This window comes from Apostichopus japonicus, chromosome 22 (assembly GCF_037975245.1).
Source record: "Apostichopus japonicus isolate 1M-3 chromosome 22, ASM3797524v1, whole genome shotgun sequence".
NCBI classification, from domain to species: domain Eukaryota; kingdom Metazoa; phylum Echinodermata; class Holothuroidea; order Aspidochirotida; family Stichopodidae; genus Apostichopus; species Apostichopus japonicus.
In genome coordinates this window covers 15,261,763-15,285,851 of record NC_092582.1, presented here as the reverse complement: position 1 = coordinate 15,285,851, position 24,089 = coordinate 15,261,763, and the positions used below count along the sequence as shown (strand labels likewise).

At 38.5% G+C, this 24,089-nt stretch overlaps 2 protein-coding genes across 6 annotated transcripts in view; one reads left to right on the top strand and one right to left on the bottom strand.

The window, feature by feature from the left end:
- LOC139963407 (rab GTPase-activating protein 1-like) overlaps positions 1–24,089 on the top strand; it is a 76,158-nt gene that overhangs the window by 30,757 nt on the left and 21,312 nt on the right. For all 4 annotated transcript variants that reach the window (XM_071964143.1, XM_071964145.1, XM_071964144.1 and 1 more), the window contains exons 11-13: positions 18,653–18,766; positions 19,431–19,505; positions 20,525–20,650. In XM_071964143.1, coding sequence (XP_071820244.1) covers positions 18,653–18,766; positions 19,431–19,505; positions 20,525–20,650 — 315 coding nt within the window. The remainder of the gene's footprint in view (positions 1–18,652; positions 18,767–19,430; positions 19,506–20,524; positions 20,651–24,089) is intronic.
- On the bottom strand, positions 3,892–11,752 carry LOC139963408 (G-protein coupled receptor 52-like). 2 transcript variants are annotated; one of them, XM_071964147.1, is made up of 2 exons: positions 10,596–11,752; positions 3,892–7,607 (listed from the first exon to the last, which is right to left on the bottom strand). In XM_071964147.1, the coding sequence occupies exon 2, from the start codon at positions 7,144–7,146 to the stop codon at positions 6,004–6,006; it is 1,143 nt and encodes a 380-aa protein (XP_071820248.1). In that variant the 5' UTR covers positions 7,147–7,607; positions 10,596–11,752; the 3' UTR covers positions 3,892–6,003. The 2 variants fall into 2 exon arrangements, with proteins under 2 accessions (XP_071820248.1, XP_071820249.1); XM_071964148.1 differs by lacking the exon at positions 10,596–11,752 and adding an exon at positions 10,076–10,564.

Genomic DNA, 24,089 nt, shown 5'->3' with positions numbered 1-24,089 from the left:
CCAGTCCGGTGTAGTCTATAGTCAGTCAAAGTTGAGGTATGTCCTTATCAGCGATTGTCCCGACTCGAGTCCAAGTCAATGACTCGAGTCCGATGCAGTGACTCAAGCCGGAGGCAGTGACTCGAATAGGAGGCAGTGACTCGAGTAGGAGGCAGTGACTAGAGTGGGAGGCAGTGACTCAAGTCGGAGGCAGTGACTTGAGTTATGGGAAATATGACACAAGTCTTATCGAGTGTTTTCATTTTGGAGAACAAATGGCCAGAGTTATGACACTGGTGTTTAATGATGCAACTTTCATTTCATTTCATTTATCATTTCATTTATTTCATTTCCTTGAATTCTGGAGTATAGTACATAGGCAACCTTCAGCCACATTACTGTATGAGAGGAGAGACTATGCCTTTAAAATCAGACTTGCAAGAAACTTAATTTCACAGAGTTTGAAGTATTTTCAAGGACATCTACCAGAGCACATTTTCTTCTAGATCACTCCCAAATGACTCACAATTTCATAGCCCCCCTCTCTTCCCCCTCCTCACCCCTTTCAACAACACACAGTCACACTGGATTGAAGACACACATCACAGGGATGTCTCGCCAGTCTTGTTCCAATTTCAACCCAGAAATTACGAAGGGAAGGCGATAAATTTTCTCTCGTGAAGCTATGAGATGGCTCTGTAAATATTTTAGCAAGCCTCCTTCTGTATGTTGGTTTAGATATAAAGCTGGCTGATCAATACTGGAGATAGTCACAATTACATTCACTGCTGCTCGCGAGACATTCCAACAACACACATGTACAATTAGGGGATGTGAGTGGTTACAACCACATAAACAATTTGGCCGACATTTACGACCCTAATGGTGTCTCACTCTGTATATTTGCTCATTGAAGCTTGTTTTATGGGTCACTTTTGAGTGAAATTTGTTTTACATGGAATGAAAACATATAAAGAGGTGCCCTTAAAGGGGAAGCTTTATTTGCGGTATCTGGAGTGATGTACCATTATTTGAAGATTGATCTTAAAGTTGTAGTTTTTGACTTTGAATTTTTTTAAACCACTGTTGTGAAAAGTATGACTGGACTATTTTAAGAAAAGAAAGATCAGATAAGCTTAAAATGCAATCTGTTAGTTTACCAAGTCCTGTTCAGTAAGTTTGTGCTCAAGAACAACTACTGTAACTTATGGAGTAAATTAGTACAGCATTTTTGCAAGCGAGACGAAAAGGTTCAATGTGTTAACTTTGTTGGACACAAATGATTTGCTGGTTTGAACGTAAAAGGTGAAAAGGTTACCAATGATGTATCCAGTCCCATGATTGTGAACCCACATGGATCTGTTATGTGTATATTTGAGAGGTAGCCAATGATATATTGTTGCACCCAGTTGGGGCAATTTATCTACACCGTCATTTCCTGCTTCAAAGCACTTGTACTGACAGTATGAGCAGTTTGAAGAGTGTTTGTTTACAGTCAGAGGTTAGGAACTGTTTGTACTGCCAGTATGAGTGCTTTGAAGGATGATATGAGAGAACAGTATGGTGTGGTTTAAGCATTAGGAAGTTTTTGACGACCTGCTGAAATATTGCATATGAAATATGCATATTCTATTTGCGTAATGATGTTTAATTCATGGCAAGATAATGGAAGATAATACAAAAGGTATTCAACAATGTTAGCAATCAATTTGAATATGCAAAAACTCATCTGGACAAAGTGAAAGGCCCGGTGGATGGTTGTTGATCCTGGTGGATTTTGCGGTCTGCTAGTCCTTAACTGTGACTGTGTATATACCGATATAAACAGTGTGAATGTGATTTTTAATCTATGAGAAGAAAAAACTGTTAACAAACTGTTAACAAAATCCTTATTAAACATCCACCCTACCCTTCACCCCCAGAACCCCCACCCTAAAAAAATAATAAATAATAATAAAAAAAATAAAACCAGAACAAACAAGAAAGGTGATGGAAAGAAATGTGTAGTTCCATCACAAAAATTGCACAATTTCTAGACTTGTATGACATCCTTAAAGGTCTATACTTCCCATGTTTGTTTTCCTTCCATGATCGGTAAAGATACTGTGACACTCCCTCCATTAGTCCACTTCAATGGTTGCTAGGTACAATCTACAGAGGCAGATGATCATTTGATGACGATGCTGAGCACTGCTAATTGTTTTAAGCTCAGTGCTATAAATAGCCTAGCAACATCTTAAGAAATGACAACCTCCATGCTTCATTTCGGCGTGTATACTCGATGTCGTTAAAGCATCTCGGTGGAGAAATTTTCCCTTCGGGTTTCTAAGTCTGCGGGAGAGTTTGAGATTACGGGGCAATTCCTTGACGGCTAATTTGTTCTCTGAGCTAACATTGTTACCATTAGCGGTGAGGTTTAATACAAGCAAAATGACTTGGAAACAATTAGTCATGGAAGATTTCCATTCGATCCCTTTTCCTGGTTTCAAATCATGAGGAAATCGATTTGTGTGGTCTATAAAATAACTTAGATCATTTGGACATTAGAACTACAGAAGTAATTTCGTTGGTCAGTTAGACTTCCAAATCAAGTGAATTTATTTTCCTATATGTATGTATGTTTATATGTATGTATGTTTATATGTATGTATATATATATATATATATATATATTACGATTTTCATTTATATATATATATATATATACATATATAATTGAATATAGTTTATATGTGTATATACATATACATATGTTGATTTGATGTTTGTTTATGTGCAGAGTCAAGTCTCAATTTACTTAAATTTATACATTTATTCGCAGAAATCTTAAATTATCTTCCTGTTTACCAGTCTCCTCACAACCTAAGCACTCTCTACAATGCCTAGAGTGATGTGGTATACTATTTTGGACTGTATATTCTGTAGGTTCTTGTGTATTAGTGTCAGTTTGTTGTGCGGTTTAGTGTCAGGACAACAGCTGAGAGCCTGTGCTTCTATTTCAACATGAACATCAACCCCTCAAACCCCTCAAACCCCTCAAACCCCCCTCAAACCCCCCAAACCCCTCAAACACCCCTCAAACCTAAACCTACTTGCGTAGGAATCGGGACAAAGAAGTTGTTGTTGTTATAAGATGATGTTTTAAGACTTAAGTTACAAGTTACCTGTATATTATTAGAGAAGGAACCTTACTAATGTCAATACTAATATATATGTATAAAATAAAGCAATTAACTATTTACTGTAAATAAGTTAGTATGAGTACTGCCATAACCATGCCAATTAGGTCAGTGTCATACCTACGCTTTATTGGAAAAGAAATTTTTTGTTAATTTTTTGTTGTTAATATTTTGAGGGGAGGGTGGGGTTGGTTGGGGAGGAGGAGGGAGGGAGCATGGGGACAAAGTTGAAGGGTATGGCAGAAATTTCCTTCCATGCTATTTGTCTTGCCAATTAGGGAAAGAATATATGATTTCAAAGTATGCTTGTATTGAACATGACACATCAGAATTTATGTCCCCCCCCCCAAGTTCTCCTTTCGTAAAGACATCATTGATGGAATTTGGCTTCGACTTAAGTTCAAGAACATGTGAAGAGGCTTCTTTAATAACTAAGGTCTGTTTGTGATGATTGAATGATGAATGTGCACTCAAAGTGCCTGATAATGCACAAAAGGTCACAGGATGGATGTGGCGAGAAACCAGGATTAATGTCACGGGGGTCGAAAACACAGCCACAGAGGACAGAGAGGATGAACGTGACAGTTTGGTAGAATTCACCGGCACGAGCCAATGCCACAATCTGTCAACAGCCTGAAGTGGATATCAAGAATGCTATATACAGTGATCTGTGGTTATTGGCAAGATAGAATTTAAAATACCGTACTATGGGATGTGATAATAAGTGAGTGGATGACTCAGTCAAGGGACTTGTGATACTCTTAAAAAGTATTGTGAAGATGTTATCATCGCCGATGTACCTACGGTGAAAGACGTCACTTGTAATCACTATTAACACGAACATTTCTAGATATCACATTTTCTAGTATATAGTAAAATCTAGATAAAATCTAGTAAATGCAAACGATGGTTGCTGATGTTTGAAGAAGAAAACAGCGAAGTATATATAACATGCAATATCAAACCCCAGTCTCCATTACATACAGATCACATGAGGTGTACAGTCTGGATGTATTAAAGAGTAGGGGGGGGGGGACATCTGGAAACATCTGTTGTTTAATGGTTTAACAAATTGTGTTAAAATTTGGATTTGCTATTTTTCTTAGAGTATTCAACAAAGGCCACACGAACATCAAAGCAAATTAACTTATGTATTTTGTGTGTTCTTTCACAGACACTCATACACATGCTCACACACACAATGTTATTAACACAGGTTTATTTAAAAAAATGCAAGAAAACCCACACAAACTACATTGCTTGTTAAAATTAATGATCTTTTTTCCCCTTCTTTTTATTAAAGCCACTTTTTTCTATGACAATCATTTTACATTGGTCATAATAGTCAGATTGTCAATTGTATATAAATTTGGCTAAAGTTTAGACTTAATTTAAGATTCCTTTCTAAACAAATACTGAAATTGGCATTTAAATTGCTTTGACTAATTTAACCTGTAACATATATATATATATATATATATATATATATGTATACTACTACTACAAATAGAAACCTCCAAAGGTAACTAGCATCATAATTAATACTGCTAAATTGTGGAATTTTTCTCGTTCAAAATATCAAGGTGTTGCATTTCCATCATTACCAATTTGACAATGTCACTTTTCTCGACATGAAAGAATGGCTTTTTACAAATATATGTATACATACATATGTATAGATATCACTATCTATTCTTAAAGACATTTATGTTTCATGACATTGCATAAATATAGTTTCTTTCACTTTTCTTTTGCAAATCAAAATCTAAAGCACTGTACAAGTTTGCAACAATTCTCACAGGATATGTGCCTTATATCGTAGTTCATTTTACACGTAACAGAATTGTACATTGTGTGGACAAAAGACAAACTTGTGCAGTCTATACTGTACAGAACATGTGTATCAAGCAAAATCATCAAGCAGTTTCATTGTGAAACAATTGGAACTGGCAGGAAGTTTATAATTTAGACCTATCCTGTTCAAAGTTTGTAACAAAATAAAGCAAGTTTCCTGAAACTCCAACCATTATCTTTATCCTAGCATGCTGGTGAATATCCCTACATAAATATATGCACATACAGTACCCGCTCTATGTGTGGTTCATCAGACACCGCTGTATGATATCACAGCTAGAGCTAATGGTTGATTACGTTTCTCCCTTTGAGTTAATTACAGTGATTAAGTGCTGTATTCTCCTATGAGTGTTTACTGTTTAACCACACTTTTTGTCTTAACCATCCGGTCAGTGCTGTATTTCTCCTATGAGTGATACTGCTAAACCACACTTACTGTCTTAACTATCCGGTCAGAGCTGTATTTCTCCTATGAGTGTTTACTGTTTAACCACACTTTTTGTCTTAACCATCCGGTCAGTGCTGTATTTCTCCTATGAGTGATACTGCTAAACCACACTTACTGTCTTAACTATCCGGTCAGAGCTGTATTTCTCCTATGAGTGATACTGCTAAACCACACTTACTGTCTAAACCATCCGGTCAGGGCTGTATTTCTCGTATGAGTGATACTGCTAAACCACACTTACTGTCTTAACCATCCGGTCAGGACTATGTTTCTCCTATGAGTGATACTGCTAAACCACACTTTCTGTCTTAACCATCCGGTCAGGGCTGTGTTTCTCCTATGAGTGATACTGCTAAACCACACTTACTGTCTTAACCATCCGGTCAGTGCTATGTTTCTCCTATGAGTGATACTGCTAAACCACACTTTATGTCTTAACCATCCGGTCAGGGCTGTGTTTCTCCTATGAGTGTTTACTGCTAAACCACACTTACTGTCTTAACCATCCGGTCAGTGCTATGTTTCCCCTATGAGTGTTTACTGCTAAACCACACTCTCTGTCTTAACCATCCGGTCAGTGCTTTGCCTTCTTCTCCTCCTTTGGTCTTTTTTCCTCTGATCTTTCTGCCAGAGCTTTTTCGCAACCTCTCTCCGACCTGCCGAGATCATTTTCTTAAAGCATTCCCTGAAGGAGGCATGGCCGATACTATACACTATGCAGTTAATAAAACTGTTAAACTCTCCTAACCACTGGGAAAAGAAATAGATGGAAGGTGGAATCGTGATGTCCATATACCCCTTTAAGACTTTCACTATCAGGAATGGCAACCATGTGATGTAGTATCCACTGACCACGACCAAGAACACCTTAGCGAGGTTGCTGTCTTTGCGAATGGTGGTGGCCTCATTTGATTCTTCCCCTTGGAAATACGTGCTCACCTTACGGATTTGTCTCTGGTGCCTCCAGCAAGTCCTAAGCACGTGATAGTAGCAATACCCAGAGGTGCTGAATGCTGGGATTACCACTAATCCTATGAGCAGGGACGAGAACATAACCTGCCCTTCGTATTCGAAGGAGCACTCAAAAGTGTCCGGGTTGTACCAGTACGAATTGTCCAAGAAAATGGTCGGTAAAAATACGGCGTAGCTGAACGTCCAGACGAGGAACACGCAGATGTAGCCTCTCCGTCTGGTCAAGATTGAATCGTACTGGAAGGGCCGCGTCACGGCGATATATCGGTCGATGCTTAGGAGGAGTAAGCAGAGGATTGAGACGATGATGACCGCCGAGAGTACGAAGCCGGTGAATGTGCAGAACCGTTGAGGGTAGGGCAGTTCCTCTTGGTCTTTGAACCAGGCGTGGATGGAGACGACACAGCCGATGCCCACTCCCAGGTCCGCGACTGCCAGAGACTGTACGAAGATTCCCGTCACGTCGTGTAAGGACTGGTTGAAATGAAAGACAAGCAGGACGACCAGGTTACTGGTGATGATGAGAAATGAAGATGCAAAGAGTAAGATGATGTGAATGTTTAACATCCATGTCGGCGGTCCCTCGGTACTAGGACTACCCGTGGTACTGTTGTCCAAACCGGTGACACCTGGAGTAGCGGTGACTCCCAAGGCAAAGAATTTCTCTACCGTTTCATCCATAAGAGGAGTTACCCACGTGGCCTCCATTTCCATTAATTTTTTGTTGTTGTTGCTCTTTAACCAAGATTCAGAAGAAAATCCATTTCAATTCATACCGCCATTTTCCCTGGGACGGTTCTAAATTGGATCCGTCCAACACAGCGAAGTATAACGTCACATGAGCTGTGTTCTCCCAAGACTGCTCTCTCTCCTTATGAACAACTCATCCATCCACATGAACTAAACATGACCCGTTTGGCATCTCTTCGACAAATTTGTGACGTCTCTCACCACCGTGGAACTGGATAAACAAAGTATGTGCATACTTTTAAATTTTCGGGTCCTTTTTGCTTAGGATTTAAAAAAAAAAAATTCTCACGATATGTTCACCGCTTTTATATCGGTGTTCGTCTCTTTCATCGCTTCCCTTCTCGGCAATTTTCCAGCCGTTTGCCACGTACAGCTTTAAAGGAATTCTCGACGGGAAGTAAGGCGTCAAATTCTCACGCTGATAGCTGAAACATGTAAGAATTGAAATGGGAACAAAATCAAATTTCAAGGAGGATGGAAGTTGAAAAGATGAGGAGAAGAATAGCAAAAATGTCTGCTATTTACTCATCTGTCAGGTTGATTGAAAATTTTCCTCACGTAAAAAGGTCGAGAACGTAAATGTCAGAGCTAATGTAAATATCTTACATGAAGAGGAAAAAAAAGAGGTTTTTTTGTGCTCCGTTCTTTTCTTCGAAGGAGGGTTGTACATTTAATTATTTGCCTCTGAGACGTGCCGAAAGGGCTAAAAAGATTTTTAACTGTAGAGCAGACTGGGTTTGTGAAATGGTCGGTAAAATTTCATGCTAGATCAAAACTCAGAAGATGCCGGTGGGAATTTTTTTTCGCCCCCCCAGGTTTTTAATAAGAGCGTCAAAGTTATGATACTGTAGGAAAGGATTTTGTTTTTATTCATTATTTTGTTTTTTTTTTAATATTCTAAGATGTACCCCAATTTAAATTTTACACATCCAGAGCAGAAAACTTTGATACATCGTGTCTTTACAGTAAACTCTGTGCAACACTCCCACAGAAGGACGTGCACTTAACTATGATACATTATGTATGTTCCTAATATTGCATTATAACATTACTATTAGCTCTGTACAAGTACATTCATGTATACATGGTAACATTTTCATAGAAAATTTGACACCTACAGTACATTCAGGTATGGTGGTGTAAATGACTTTCGGCAACATACTTCTCTCATAGAGAACATGTATATATCTTAACATTGCTATATCCAGCATAGATATCTTGTAATAGAAAATGTTATTCATGTACATAATTTGTGTATTTGATAACATTTAGCTAGACAGATCTGTTTCTAGACGGTATATGGGGTGACACTAGCGCAGCTCTATACACAGCTCTCTTAACGGAAAATAATATGTGGAGGTTTATGCTCGTCGGGCTCTTTCCGCTGTATATACATCTCTCCCAGGGAGCGTAGAACGAAAGTTGCTCTATACAGCTCTATCTCTAATAGTTTATGCTTGTAGGGGCTCTTTCCGCTGTTTATACATCTCTCCCAGGGAGCATAGAACTAAAGTTGCTCTATACAGCTCTATCTCTAATAGTTTATGCTTGTAGGGCTCTTTCCGCTGTTTATACATCTCTCCCAGGGAGCGTAGACTAACGCTGCTCTATACAGCTCTATCTCTAATAGTTTATGCTTGTAGGGCTCTTTCCGCTGTATATACATCTCTCCCAGGGAACGTAGACTAACGCTGCTCTATACAGCTCTATCTCTAATAGTTTATGCTTGTAGGGCTCTTTCCGCCGTATACATCTCTCCCAGGGAGCGTAGACTAACGCTGCTCTATACAGCTCTATCTCTAATAGTTTATGCTTGTCAGGCTCTTTCCGCTGTATATACATCTCTCCCAGGGAGCGTAGCCTAACGTTGCTCTATACAGCTCTATCTCTAATAGTTTATGCTTGTAGGGCTCTTTCCGCTGTATATACATCTCTCCCAGGGAGCGTAGCCTAGCGTTGCTCTATACAGCTCTATCTCTAATAGTTTATGCTTGTAGGGCTCTTTCTGCTGTATATACATCTCTCCCAGGGAGCGTAGACTAACGTTGCTCTATACAGCTCTATCTCTAATAGTTAACACTTGTCAGGCTCTTTCCGCTGTATATACATCTCTCCCAGGGAGCGTAGCCTAACGTTGCTCTATACAGCTCTATCTCTAATAGTTTATGCTTGTAGGGCTCTTTCCGCTGTATATACATCTCTCCCAGGGAGCGTAGCCTAACGTTGCTCTATACAGCTCTATCTCTAATAGTTTATGCTTGTAGGGCTCTTTCTGCTGTATATACATCTCTCCCAGGGAGCGTAGACTAACGTTGCTCTATACAGCTCTATCTCTAATAGTTAACACTTGTCAGGCTCTTTCCGCCGTATATACATCTCTCCCAGGGAGCCTAGCCTAAGGTTGCTCTATACGGCTCTATCTCTAATAGTTTATGCTTGTCGAGCTCTTTCCACTGTATATACATCTCTCCCAGGGAGCGTAGACTAACATTGCTCTATACAGCTCTATCTCTAATAGTTTATGCTTGTAGGGCTCTTTCCGCCGTATATACATCTCTCCCAGGGAGCGTAGAATGAAAGTTGCTCTATACAGCTCTATCTCTAATAGTTTATGCTTGTAGGGCTCTTTCCGCCGTATACATCTCTCCCAGGGAGCGTAGAACTAAAGTTGCTCTATACAGCTCTATCTTTAATAGTTTATGCTTGTAGGGCTCTTTCCGCCGTATACATCTCTTCCAGGGAGCGTAGAACTAAAGTTGCTCTATACAGCTCTATCTTTAATAGTTTATGCTTGTAGGGCTCTTTCCGCTGTATATACATCTCTCCCAGGGAACCTAGCCTAACGTTGCTCTATAAAGCTCCATCTTTGATAGAAAATGAGACTCATACTTACAGTAATATTTTAGTTGATGACTTTCAGCCCAAACAATATCTGCTATCACTTGAATACAAAATTACACTCATTCATACTCCAATTCGATACTCTTCTTTCAGCATTATGTATGTCGTAGAGGACATTGTAAAGTTAACACTGCTCTATACGCATGCTCTTGTAACAGAAAAATAATGCTCCGATGTTTTATTTGTCATTCAATGCCTTTATGCTATCTCCCAGAGAACATACACCTGTATCGTAAAGTATTGTATTACACAGCTCTGTAAATGTTGTAATAGAGATCGAACACAGTTTAAAGTGTCAGTGACTTTCAGCAGCATCTCTCTCGGACTATATCGCCCGTCAAGATTCTGCAAATCGAAAGCTGATGTCACAAACTGCCTGTAGTATTGTTATTTTATTGCTTCATTATTACTAATTATATAAGAGACAATGTTGGTTGACAGGATGGGTACTATTATTAATTCTAAATTTAGAAAGAAATTAAATTCATTGAAATCAATCTCACAACACTTACCTTGTAATTGAGATCCCTATTTATATATTTTTATCCGTGGGAATGTTTTGCATTTGTCACAAGCTTCTTGTTTTTTGATAGTCCACAACAAAACTCCATCCATAGAGACACTGTAAAGGCCTATTTTTCTCTCTTTGGATGCTTCTACTCAAGAACCAGCAAGTTTGTATGTATCCACGTCAAAAGTCAACAGAAGACCTTCAATTTGATTCCTCATTTAGACGAAACATCACTTTAATGGCTCTCAATAAATGGCAGCCCGATAAAACCTTACCAAATTTACACTTCCAATAAAAATTTCTTCTTTCTTTTATTATCCGCTGACTGGAACTCGTTAAAAGTCAGAGAACACACATTTTCCGAACCGTCTCTCAAAGGACAGAGTTAGCCGTCCAGTCCGTTGTCGGTCGTTAAAAAAAAAAGGCCATTCTCTCTTCCAGCCTGTGCTTTGAGATAAGGAAGCACTTAAGCACTAAAAACCAGAGAGCTGTTTAGCTATCTATATAGGAGTGAAGACTCCCATTGGCATTTATTGAGTTCACAAGTTGATATAACAGTACTACCCTCTTCCCATGTAATCTGTGAGTCAAGCCAAGAGTCCTTCCTTTATGAATGGCTGCAAATTCCAATTTAGCTAATTTATGAGTTTAGTGGTTCGCACTTTTCCTCGGGTACAATAAATGTCGCCCGATTGTTGTGGTGTGGTAATATTATGGACCCAAAGTGAAACTGTTTTGATGATGGTTTTATTTTTTTTATTAGCATAACAACTGATTTGGCAGGCTAATATATATATGGGAAAGAAGTCATTGGTCATTTTATATAAAAACATTATGGATATATGTAGTACTCCCTGGTTTAGTCTGAACAATCTGCAACTCCCCTAGTCAGGGATAATTAATGGCTCAGAAGGGATTTAAAATATTTGGGTGAGGTTTTTTCTTCTTCAAAAAAATCCCAGAGGTATTTAGCAGTTTTTATAATCCAAAACAGACTGTCAGGTAATGGCCAAAACAAATTACGAACATATTACAGTCTAATTTGCTTTAATGTTGTTTTACTTCAAAGTGACATTTTTGTTTAAATTGAGATAAATTGAAAAGTTGATAATGTTGGAAATGTGCTTCATTGAGAGAGAGGTTTAATAGTAGCAGTTCATTATCTTAAAGGGACATATTATTTCATCAAATGTAGTGGGAGGGGAAAGGGGGGAGGGGGGAGAATAACAAAAGTAACGACACATCACAAAGGTATGCAAATTATGAACATATTACCGTCTAATTTGCTTTCATGTTGTTTTCCTTCAAAGTGACATTTTTGTTTAAATTGAGATAAATTGAAAAGTTGATAATGTTGGAAATGTGCTTCAATAGAGAGGTTGAATGATCAGGTTTAATAGTAGCAGTTTATAATCTTAAAGGGACATATTATCTTCATCAAATGAAGTGGGTGGGGGAGGGTGAGGGGGGGGGGAGAATAACAAAAGTAACAACAAATCACAAAGGTATGGAAATTATGAACATATTACCATCTAATTTGCTTTCATATTGGTTTTCTTTGAAGTGACATTGTTTTGTTTTTTATAAATTGAGATACATCAAAAAGCATATAATGTTTGAAATGTTCTTCAACAGAGGTTGAATTTAATCGGGTTAAACAGTGTCAAGTGTTATATTAAAGGGACGTAATTGTGTTCATGAACTGTAGTACAGATATATGAAAGCAAGGATTTATGACAAAGTTATCATACAGACCTCGTCGAAAAGGGGGTGGGGTTCTGGTATAGCTTATGTTACTTTTATTTCTCATTATAATCTCTAGAAAAAGTGGTGTGAAGTGAGTCATCCATATTCCATTCCTAAAGTGATGACCATGACATGGACAGATAGAGTTAATTTACTTCAGTAGCCTATCATTTGTTGGCATGCACAGGGCCAGGGTAACCTTTTATTCTTTTTTGGAGTTACTCCTTTCCATTCTTTTTTTCGGGGGGGGGGGGGGAGGGAAGGTGGGTGGGTGGGATTTACTTTAGTGAGGATTGGGAGAAGGTTTTGGGCGTGATGAAAATTTTGAGGAAGTTTGTACCATCACGCATAGGCCACTGTTTTTGGTGTTGGACACATTTTATGTTTATTCCCATGAATTAGTTTGCAGTGAATATTTATTCCACGAATTAGTTTGGGTAAGACAAAAAGTATCGGAATTGCTTTGAAATCTTTTCAACACAATTACTTGACATGGTACTGGGCTGGGGTTGTGAGGGGGGGGGGTGGAGGAACTCTTCAAACTGAAGTTCTCAGTAAGACTGAAGATACTGAAAAGTTAGACTCAAGATTTCAATATTCCATGACAGTTTAAAAAAACCACGTCTTAAATAGAATTATTCTTTCCGGAAAATTTACAGCCTGTGTACAGATTCTTTGTGTTTACTTTTTTAAGATTGAAATCAACCACACTTTGATGACTATTGTGTTTAGACTAGAAATGATACTCTTTATATATAGATAGCACGTTCTAGTGCTTGTATTACCCTTCCAACACTATTTCCTTTACTCCGGCTCTTTTTGTCTTTGAAAGTCAGCTCTTTTTTGTCTTTGTCAACGATGATGGATCCAGGTGTTTATTGTTCTGTTATGAAATATGGAAACTTGTTTATTTGAACATGTTGTAGTATAGTGAGGACACTTAATACCACAGACCCACCTACTGTAACTTGGTTTTGATTCTCTGGGTATTTTAAGGTAGGATGCTGCAGATCACAGAGCTACTGTGCTTTAGATTAAGTTTTGGTGATTGAGAAAGACATGTGCAGGAATAATATGTACAAAAACCTATGTAGATGGTAAATATTACATTTCATAAACAAAAAAAATTAAAATTTGAGGATATTTTTTTTTTCAGAAAGGGAGGAAATACTCTATATGTAAAACGGGAAAGCTTTCACCTTCTAAATTTCTTTGTATTGTGTACTCATGTTAGCTTGTACAACATTTATGCATCAGTATAGCATAGTACAGTAACTGCCTTCCAGGCTGACTACTATTATTAATATTATTATTATTGTTGTTTTTGTGGGTTAGGTAGAAATGCATTTTAATATATTAGATTGGAGACGGGGCAGTATATCGTCACTTTTAAAGCCCCAGTTTTGGGCATTTAGGTTTAGTTCAAGAGTAGATCTGATATCATTTAGTACCAAATATCGTCAGTTTCTCTCTGTCTTTTGGGTAAATCAGTGCCAACATAGGAGAGTTACTTGTCAAACCTCTTTGTCGCCCTCAGTCTCTCCTCCTCCTCTTATCCTTTTTCCCTCTCCCAAATCAGATGGGCAATTAAGAATTTTAAGTAAGATTATATGCAGTTAGTGAGTTGGGAATAGTACACCTCTCTAAAATCACCCCGAAAACCATCAGACACTCGCTGGTGGACATTGCTCCCTATAACACAAATCTATGGAAGCCTGTACAGTACATGATAAAGTAAGTTGCATACAGTAGTCAGGGTGGGGGAAGGAGGAAGAGATGGGTGCATGTATGGGGAGGCTAACGCAGAGGCTGGAGTAATAAACCACGTCAAAGGACACTTAATACAACAAGTATGCAAGCACAATTGCCTTTCTTGACCCTCTCCTTTGCATTGTGGTTCATTTCACCCTTCCCATTCTGCCCCCCTCCCCACTACTCCCCCAATTATAAAAAAAAATGACTAGCACACTGCACAGTGTATGCAATCTGTCACTTCAAATTTCCAACATAACGCTACAAAACTGCATTGTTCTGGGAAGAATATTCCAAGGATTTTTCGAAATCTCCATTACATTTGATTGACAAAGGTTCATCCATGGTTTGACATAGATCTCTTGGAAGGTATTTCTAGTGGCTTGTTATATTGTATGTATATACTGTATATACAGTGTACTCCCAAGAGACACAGACGATGTTATGTTAACTTTTGTCTGCACAGTTTCGGAATCTTTAAAGTAAGAAATGTCATCCTCAATTCCGTAATTGTTTGACAACTGTCGGGAAACGTATCAGAGGATTAAGAACTGTACCATTCATCAAAATGACAAGTAATTAACGATTGTTTGCATATAGTTATGGTCACATCAATCGCAATCGTATGTTTGGGAGAAATCTGTCAAATTTGACACTGATTCCACCATTAAATAAATTGTCAAACTTTGAGATCATTAATTTGGGATATTTTGGGCACTGTCAAAAAAATTTCATAAAACATTGAAGAAACAAATTTTTATCTGGGTCTCTGGGATATGGTTTCTTCACAAAACATTAAGTGGTATGTATGCATACATGTGTGAATAAACAGTATATATGTATGTACAGTATGCGTGTGTGTATATATGTTTGTATGAACTTTAATATGTGTATGAAAATGATTTCATCTTTACTGGAGGATATGACTCATGTTAATAGAATCTGATAGAGGTGTGTCTTAGAACCTTTTAAGATATATTCCAGACACCAGAAGTAGCCTGTAAGAAAGAGTTAATACAATATATGACCAGTTATACTGGAAGTTGCAGTGCTTAGACCAGGGGAATAAATTATAACCAACTTGATGTATTAAATATTATTAAATAGTATGTAAAAAAAAATCAAGAGATTTGACCTAGATGAGACTTTTGGAAATTATTTCAAGTTTATCACTTTGGTCTGACCAGGAAGGCCTGTTTCCTGCTTATTGTGGTCTCTTCCTAAAGGAGCCTTTTTAGTTGATTTTTGGGTAAACCTTTAATAGATACACATTGACCGCATAATCCATAAAATTGTACTAATGTGATTCATTGCATGGCTATTTAATTTTCAAATAATTTATTGAAGATAACCAATAAAGAATGCCAATATTGTTGAAAGATTCCGATTGGCTCCTTTTGCCTTAATTAAGCACAAATGAATGTACGCAAATTTTTTTTTGAATCCAGTGGAATCACATGATCGCTCACTAAATTAGTTTTCACTGGATTGCAAATAAAGGAAGCAAATTAAAGGTAGATGTCAAAGTTCAATGATAGATTATGTGCGCTTTTGAACATCATCAAGATTGTACATTTGATTCAAATTGCCAGAAAGAGTACAAATTAATGCCACAACCTGCTTGATTGTTTAGGATCTATGATAAAGTGTGGACGTTTAGTACGTTAACCTTGTTTTACTTTCGCCATGCATAGTTCAACTCTCATGCCTGTACTCTCAACTGCAGGACATCTCATTCCTGTCTACTTAAAGAGAGGGTTGCACTTCCTCAATTTGTAAGAAGAATGATCCATTAAGAGCCCTTCACAACATGCCCGATGGTTTCATATGTGGTTCATTGTCAGCGGTTACCCATTTTTGGAGTGTTGTTTTGTCACCAAACTGATTTGTACTGAAGTGTTTCCCTTTCTATTCTATTCAACTAATAAAACAATCAAAAACATCTATACAGCCCTGCTTTATTGTTTGTTGAATTATTTAGAACCAATTTTAATTCATTACAAGGGACGAAATAGTTTTAGAGAATTGATTAGCAATAATTGCTCGACAGTTCTTGGAAATAGCAATTAGCATTAGCAGGTAATGCATCTTTTGCTAATCAAAAGTAATATTGATTAGCAACTGGCAATTCTTGGGTAGCAAATTGCTATGCGAACCCAGTTATTTCGTCCCTTGCATTAACTCCGAAAAATTGATGGAATTTTTCAACCTGAAGTTCCCTACAGTTGAAGTGTTATGTCGGTAAATTTTCTCTCTTTTGCACCAGATTGTCGATATATATGTCTTCTTGTCTCCCTTCATTCTCCACCAATGGACTGGTTTTGACCTCAAACAACAGTGTATCACTTTAAACAATGAAGTAATGAAACTTGACCTTGGGAATGACCTTTCTGTTGTGACTAATATTCTCAAGTTTCATGGAGCATACATATACATATAGTTATAGTTTATATTTTGTTGTCATATTATGGCTTTTGGGGCTTTTATATTGGCATCGTCTGTCAATCACTTTTCTAGTAAGGATAATATTTTGACAACTTAGTGGTCATAAATTTAGCTACTGTAGTACTACCAAGAAAAAGTTTTTTGAAAGGACTAATGGCTTTTGTGGACATTGGAAGTTTGAAGTTATGTGTTACAAGTGCTTGTTTAATGTCTACAGGGGACTCCTGTACAGTATGCCTTGTTAATGTCTTGGAGGGCGGGGGGGGGGGGCGAACATATAATTTGGGGTACAGAATCTACTATACTGAATGAGTGACAGTGGTTTTTGCCATTTGCCAGTTGAGGACACAAGGCACTCCTTTTCACTCCACTTTTCTCCCCTCCCTCCCTCCTCTCCCTCTCCTCCCTCTCCTCCGTCCCCACTCTCTTCTCTCTGCCCCTCCCCTCCCTCTCCTCCGTCCCCTCTCTCCGTCCCCTCTCTCCGTCCCCTCTCTCCGTCCCCTCTCTCTTCTCTCTGCCCCTCCCCTCCCTCTCCTCCGTCCCCTCTCTCCGTCCCCTCTCTCCGTCCCCTCTCTCCGTCCCCTCTCTCCGTCCCATCTCTTTTCTCTCTGCCCCTCCCCTCCCTCTCCTCCGTCCCCTCTCTCCGTCCCCTCTCTCTTCTCTCTGCCCCTACCCCCTCCCTCTCCTCCGTCCCCTCTCTCCGTTCCCTCTCTCCGTTCCCTCTCTCCGTCCCCTCTCTCTTCTCTCTGCCTCTCCTCCGTCCCCTCTCTCCGTCCCCTCTCTCTGTCCCCTCTCTCTTCTCTTTGCCCCTTCCCTCTCCTCCGTCCCCTTTCTCCGTCCCCTCTCTCCGTCCCCTCTCTCTTCTCTCTGCCCCTACCCCCTCTCCACTCCCTCTCCCTCACTCTCCCTCACTCTCTCCCTCACTCTTTCTGTTCCTCTCAGTCCCTTCCTTAAAGGTTCATGTACTTATTGAATATAAGGCTAGTGTATATCTGCATATTGCACAGTAAGTGGAAAGTGATTTGAGAAATTTCAGTTGTTTTGGAGATTCTAATTCTCACCTCAAGTGTGATTATACCTTATTTATTGTCTGTTGACGACAGCTGAGGACCCTGCTTTTCTCATTTCTTGTGCAAACTTTCCTCTGGTAATTGGCCAGATGACTAGTAGCAACTTTATCTCCGTAATCTGCATAAACCTTTGTAATGAATGACCAATTTTTGTCACCTAAGAATCTGTATTTTCTCACCAAATCAGGCCATTCTTCCCGATTAAATGAATTTTGTTTTTTTTGATCAAGTTCTCTTTGTTAAATCTATGAATCTGGAAGGGAGGTACGTTGAAAGATAAATGTCGATGTCGGTGAGACTCTTCCGGAATCGACACGCTTGTAATGTGAATACTCCGTGATGTTTTAATTAGCCAAGTAATGACGGACTGCCCTGCTGGCTTTCCGGTATTAAAAGAGACCAAACTTTATGGGGAATAATCGGTGAGGAACGCCTCCCGGTTGTATATATATCAAAATGTAATTACTGCTGATGTGTGAATCAAAGTTCACAAACATCACAATTGCTCATGTTAGGTGCCAACCTGAAAATTTATTGGTGGGGCCCATCCACTGATGTAAAGAGAGGAAGGGGGAGAGCTGTTACCTTTAAAGGGATAGGACTTGTTCTACTATATATTCAACTTGGACCTGTGAATGTGTGACTTTATCAACTCCTTTCTAAGGACTGAAAACATTGATCAATGCTGTCACTTTAACATGTTGTAATGAACATTGCCAAGTCCCTGGACTTCCCAAAATAACACAAATAAAAAAAATTCAAAAAGATTTCAAATTTTTTTCAAAGGTAACAAGCAAGTTTTCAGTTTCAAGAGAGACACCTGGTTGTTTTGAATATAACACAAACTGTACATATAAATGCCATTTTTGAATGCCAGCCAGAATCCATGTGAAGTTTTCCATTCTGGGTAAAAAAAGTAAAGTTAAAACTTATGATGGAATCATCGTCACAATAATCTGTCAAGAACTTTTCGGCTAACAAATCACGACATAGCTTATAATAAAATTACCCAAAATTTTATGCAGTCTCTTTTCTCTTTCGACAGGACTCCCCGATGGAGGAGATGATCACGCGAGATATAAGTAGAACCTTCACAGCTCATGAAAAATTCCAAACAGAAGACGAAGGTGGCCAGGAGGCCATGTTAAAAATCAGCAAGGTACAGAAAAAAATGCTAGTTTACACTTTAACAGGTCACAGATCGGGGAAGCTATATCCATTTTTTTTTTTAAAGTGTCTTATACTGGGATGGATAAGTGGATAAGTCCCTGAGAAGGATCAGCCATGTGGTTTATTAATCATAGATATCTCATAGGTGGCTTAATTAAGGGGTATCCTCGTTACCGGTGCAGTGGCCGATTGGATAAAGGCGGTGGGTGGCATTTGAAGCAATGAGGCTTAGCAATCGGTCATAGTAAGGTGGATTTTTCATCCAAGAGCAATTGATAGTTTTCCCATCTGAAATGACTTTCTAGATTGAAGAGATTCCAAATTTGAGTTGAAATGTTGAATTGGAAGCCACCTGACGTGTATTAGTTGTAATCCATAAGCCCTTGGCAGGTTTCTTCCACATTTGTGGTTGCTTAAGCGTCGTAAAAATAACTGCTGATTATTATGATTATTATTACTGCAAAATATTAAAGGAATGTTCCGGTGGCTGAAACTGAATGCTGCATCTTTAAGGTCAAAATCATAGCAGGTGGCATGGCAAAGATAATAATGTTTCAAATTTGTTTGAATTTTGTGGAATGTACCTGGCAACTGCAGAGTGAATGATGTCATCACAGCAGCTAACAAAGGTGTTGTTATTCTTGATTCTATAGGCGTATTCCATCTACGATCCCGATGTTGCTTATTGTCAGGGTATGTCATTCCTTACTGCCGTCCTTTGGTTACATGTGAGTAACAAAAATTTTTACTTGCCTTTATTTTTTTCCTTCCTTTTCCATTTCATGTTGATACCTCGTAATGTCCACATGCGGTACAATGTATCCCAAACTTTGAGGCAAAGAAAGATGTAGAAGGTGGAAAAAAAAACAATACCAGGTTATGTAGGAAATATGTGGTCACACAATAGGCATTGCAGATTCACACAATAGACACTGTTGGTCTGCTGAGATAATTCTTTATATTCTGTGATATGGATTCAGCCTAGCTGCAGGGGATTTTACAGCTGCTGCAGTTTTTTTCTTTTTGATGTAGTCTCTGAATTAGATGTTTATAAACTGACTGCAAATATCAACCAAAATTTATTTATTTATTTTTTTTGGGGGGGGGGGAGGTTGGGTGACACAACATTTGGGTTATTCTGTGTCAAATCACAGATTGCTGTTGCTTGACTCTGAGAAATTGGACCTCAAAAATCAAGAAAATGCCAAAATATCGTGCTCGGCCAGCAAAATTGTGGAATTTCTAAATTGGTCACTTTTGGAAAAAAAGCAACTGAAATTTTCAGAATATGCTTATTGCGTGGTGTACTGTTTTATGCAAGGGATGGTGGTGATTTTTAGTTGGCCACAATGTTCTCCAAACTTTTTGGATTTGATATTCATGGAATGACCCATTACGCATTCTTGCATGATCGTTTAAACTTATGAAGACTTTTAATTTGGTAATTACAAAATTGATAATTTCTTCTTAAGATAATAGCTGAAATTGTCAGAATATGCTTATTGCATCCAGGTGTTCTGTTTTATGCAAGGATAGTGGGAATCTACAATTTTCTCCAAACTTTTCGGATCTGATATGGAATGACCCATCTCGCATCGTTGCATGAGCGTTTAAGCTTATGAAGACTTTTAGTTTGGTAATAAAAAAAAATTGAAAACTTCTTCTTAAGATAATAGCACAAAGATAAAAGGGTAGGAGATAATTTAACTGCTCTCTCTCTCTCTGTCTGGTGTTTTTTAATCAACAGATGCCAGAAGAACAGGCTTTTGCCATTCTTGTCAAGATTATGTACGACTACCAGCTCAGGGACCTGTTCCTAGATAATTTTAAAGATTTACATGTAAAGTTTTACCAATTGGATAGATTAATTGAGGTAAGTCAATTAACCTTGCAATTTGTAGAATGGATGGTGTTTGCATCGGGAAGGGAGTCAGTCGAAAGATTAATAATTTGATGATGACATTGCATGAGAAGACTTTTCATGATTTTTTTCCCTCCAAATTGAAAGGATAGACGTACATTGATTCGGTATCATTATGAATATGTATGTCTCATGGACCAACCAGATAATCATGAAACTCCCCCCCCATGCCCCCCCCTCTCTAATGTCACTGTCTTCTTCCAAATGTACCATTCAGTCACCTAACAGGCATCTAGTTTTCTCAGGATCTTTCACATTTTTCAAGTTGTGACTGGTATTGCATTCTATGTGAAATTATGTGAGTACCAGAGGGGAAGATTTTCTTATCTACGACAAATCACTGCATAAAACATCCTCGAAGTCTTCCATGTATTGTGAGCGTGATTGTTTTTTTTCCCTCTCAGGATCGACCTTCTCGTATTTCATAATTAGTATGTGTACGGGTTTTCTACTAAATACTGAGAAATAAAATTTACAAGCAATGTAATATTTTTGAAAACTTTCCATTTGTTGAATTTCCTACCCTTGTTTTGTTTTCCTGATAAATCTCTCTTTTATTTGTCCCGCTTGTAAACAATTTGGTTTTTACTGGGGTTGTTTATATCGCTTTTTACAGAAATGTACGCAGAAAGTGATATCAGTTATTACTCGTACCTGGTACCACTATTATAAATTTCATGTAATTTATTGGATAACACTTCACCAAATTTAATAATAGGAAGATGGAACGAAATGCGACGGTGAAGGCCAATTTTTTTTTTTTCATGATTTAGATTTACTATCTTAACACCTCGTACAATATTAAAGATTAAAGAGGTTATGAAATGGGAAAATTTTCATGTCTTGGAATGGTTTATCTACATTACTACAACACCACCCACGCACAACTTTCCGTAAATGCGGCTTCAAACGCCAGAAATTCGCTGTCAAAGTATTCACTAGAGACCTCTCGAGCTGCCACTCGTAAAAAAAATCAAAGCTGCCCACCGCAGTTCATCTGACGCTTTGAAAGGAACCATTTCAACCAATGCCGACTCCCCGCTGTTTACCGATACGGTGTTATACAGTGTACTACATGTAACCACAACACTGTTCTCATCAATTGAAAATGTCTTCTCCCGAATCTTCCGATTCCGAGGACTTCACCTCTCAGGACATTCGTAAGCTTTGACGAAAATTAAAATTCTTGAGGTAGAAGAGGAGGAAATAGTTTTCGAGGGGGAGGAAGATATCGGTGTTTTTCCCTATCAATTGAGCCCCTTGCAGAAGAATTGTAAACGATCCCGCTGGCCGAGATGCGTCGCTGCCGATCGAAGTCCTCGAGCAGAACGGTTGGACTACCCTGAGCCGAAACTGGTTGGTTGAGCATAAACAAAACCACCGTTATTAAGACCATCATATGATTTAAATCATCTCGAAGGTCGATGATCCTGCTACTTAACTTCGTAGCGAAGCTTGTAGAATTTTGTTACTTACAGTGCAAGGAAAATGTGACATTCTGCACAGTGCAAGTGCAACCATATTTACTTCGTTCCCCACTTACCTGTCTCCCCACAACCTATGCACCGCATTCTACCGTGTCTGGTAATCTTTTAACACTGTACACCCTCACTGGCAGTGAGGGTGTACAGTGTTAAAAGATTACCAGACACGGTAGAATGCGGTGCATAGGTTGTGGGGAGACAGGTAAGTGGGTCACTCGTAAATATATAAACCAGTAAGTTTTATAATATATAGTACTAGAAGTGGTAACATGGGGTCTAGACCTAACTAATAGACGTTGTGTAACAGACTAGCCTGTGTACACTGGCGGATCCAAGGGGGACCATGGCCACCCCCAAAGGTGAGCCAAAAAGTGTTTCCGAACATCCGCTAAATCATATGATTGGAAATAAAAAAAATCGAGAGGAACAGCAGTGGTAGACTAGTCTAAACCTTTTTGTTTTCTGGTTTAAAATTAAATGCAAAGCTCCCAACTGACCCGCAATTCGCGGGAATTAGACCCGCATTCTTACACCCAAACCCGCTGACTCGCACAAGCGTCCGAAAAAACCGCATTGTAATTGTCAAGTATACATAAAAAAATTTGCATAAATTTTTGACTTAGCAACCATCATTCCTTAGCATTTAGCATAATAGAGTATAAAACCTCCTTTACAGCATCATTTGAACCTCAAATTAGCCTATATTTCTTTCCATTGGGGCGAGCAGCGAACATTTTCATGCCACGGGAAAGAATGAATTATCACCTACTATTCAATTTATTGATGTTACACACAAAAAAATGCATATTTCTCAGAAAATTTTGGGTGACAAAAGCCTTTCTAAGTGCCACCATTTTACATGTAGGCATCACCAGGATTCCAAAAAAAAATCAAAAGGGGAGGGGGACACCCCCTTATACCCCTCCCCCGGGACGGCGATTCGTGGCATGGACCAGCATTTGCCTTCTCAAGAGTTGGGAGCTATGTAAATGTATGAGCATGAGGATTTACTGTTTAACACCATTTTGCAGTTACAGGCTGGTTGTAAGAAATTTATAACCTATGAGAAATAAAATTTCTTGAGAAAGATGATCCCAACTTTGTTTTATAAATATTTTAGAAAATTACACCTAGGAAACATTTTTTGAGAAGTAAATTAAAATCACCATTGTACACTTTTGTCGCACCAAATTGCATCTGACGGCATTCAGCAATAGAAAATTTTCCAAAGGGGGTCACCCCGTCCCCATAGACCCCTCCCCCATATCACTCTAATGCCACTTTGGCCCCTCCCAAACAAAGGCCCTGGATCCGCCAGTGGTGGTCCCTGAACATTGGAAGCCCTGCTTCAATGAACCCCTTGGACCGCCTACTGCTGTGCTTACTGTAGCTACGTTGGGTTTTCCATTAAATCCTGTAATGAGAATTGCTTCTGTAAAATGATCCTTCATTTTTTTTTTTTTTTTTTTTTTTTTTTTTTTTTTTTTTTGTTGAAGAAATACTTTCATATTTTCTACAAGTTCTGATAACTGTAACTATTCATCGTCATGTTCCTTGATCTTTTGTATACCAAGTGTTGTCTGATGTTTACATTGAGACTCTGATGATAGATGGCGACTGCATCATGTGCATCATTTACTCGCTTTAACCCGATTGGCCCCATCAGTTTAATATTTACAACAAACTTACTATTAGCTTCTTTGAATGAAAATCTGAAAGAAAAACAGTTTGCTCGCAAAACAGGCAACTTTAATTGTAATTTTAAATTATGCAGTTTCTAATCGCGGAGTAGGCTGTAAGATGTTTCAGCTGAAATATATATCAGACTAGTTGATATTGGTAAATAAATATGTTGCAACTTCTCTAAAAACGTTGCTTACCTGTTTCTGCGTAGGAGTGACAGTTTG

Bases quoted from the DNA above. Each gene is read 5' to 3' on its own strand.
- LOC139963408 (XM_071964147.1), bottom strand. From the start codon at position 7,146: ATGGAAATGGAGGCCACGTGGGTAACTCCTCTTATGGATGAAACGGTA.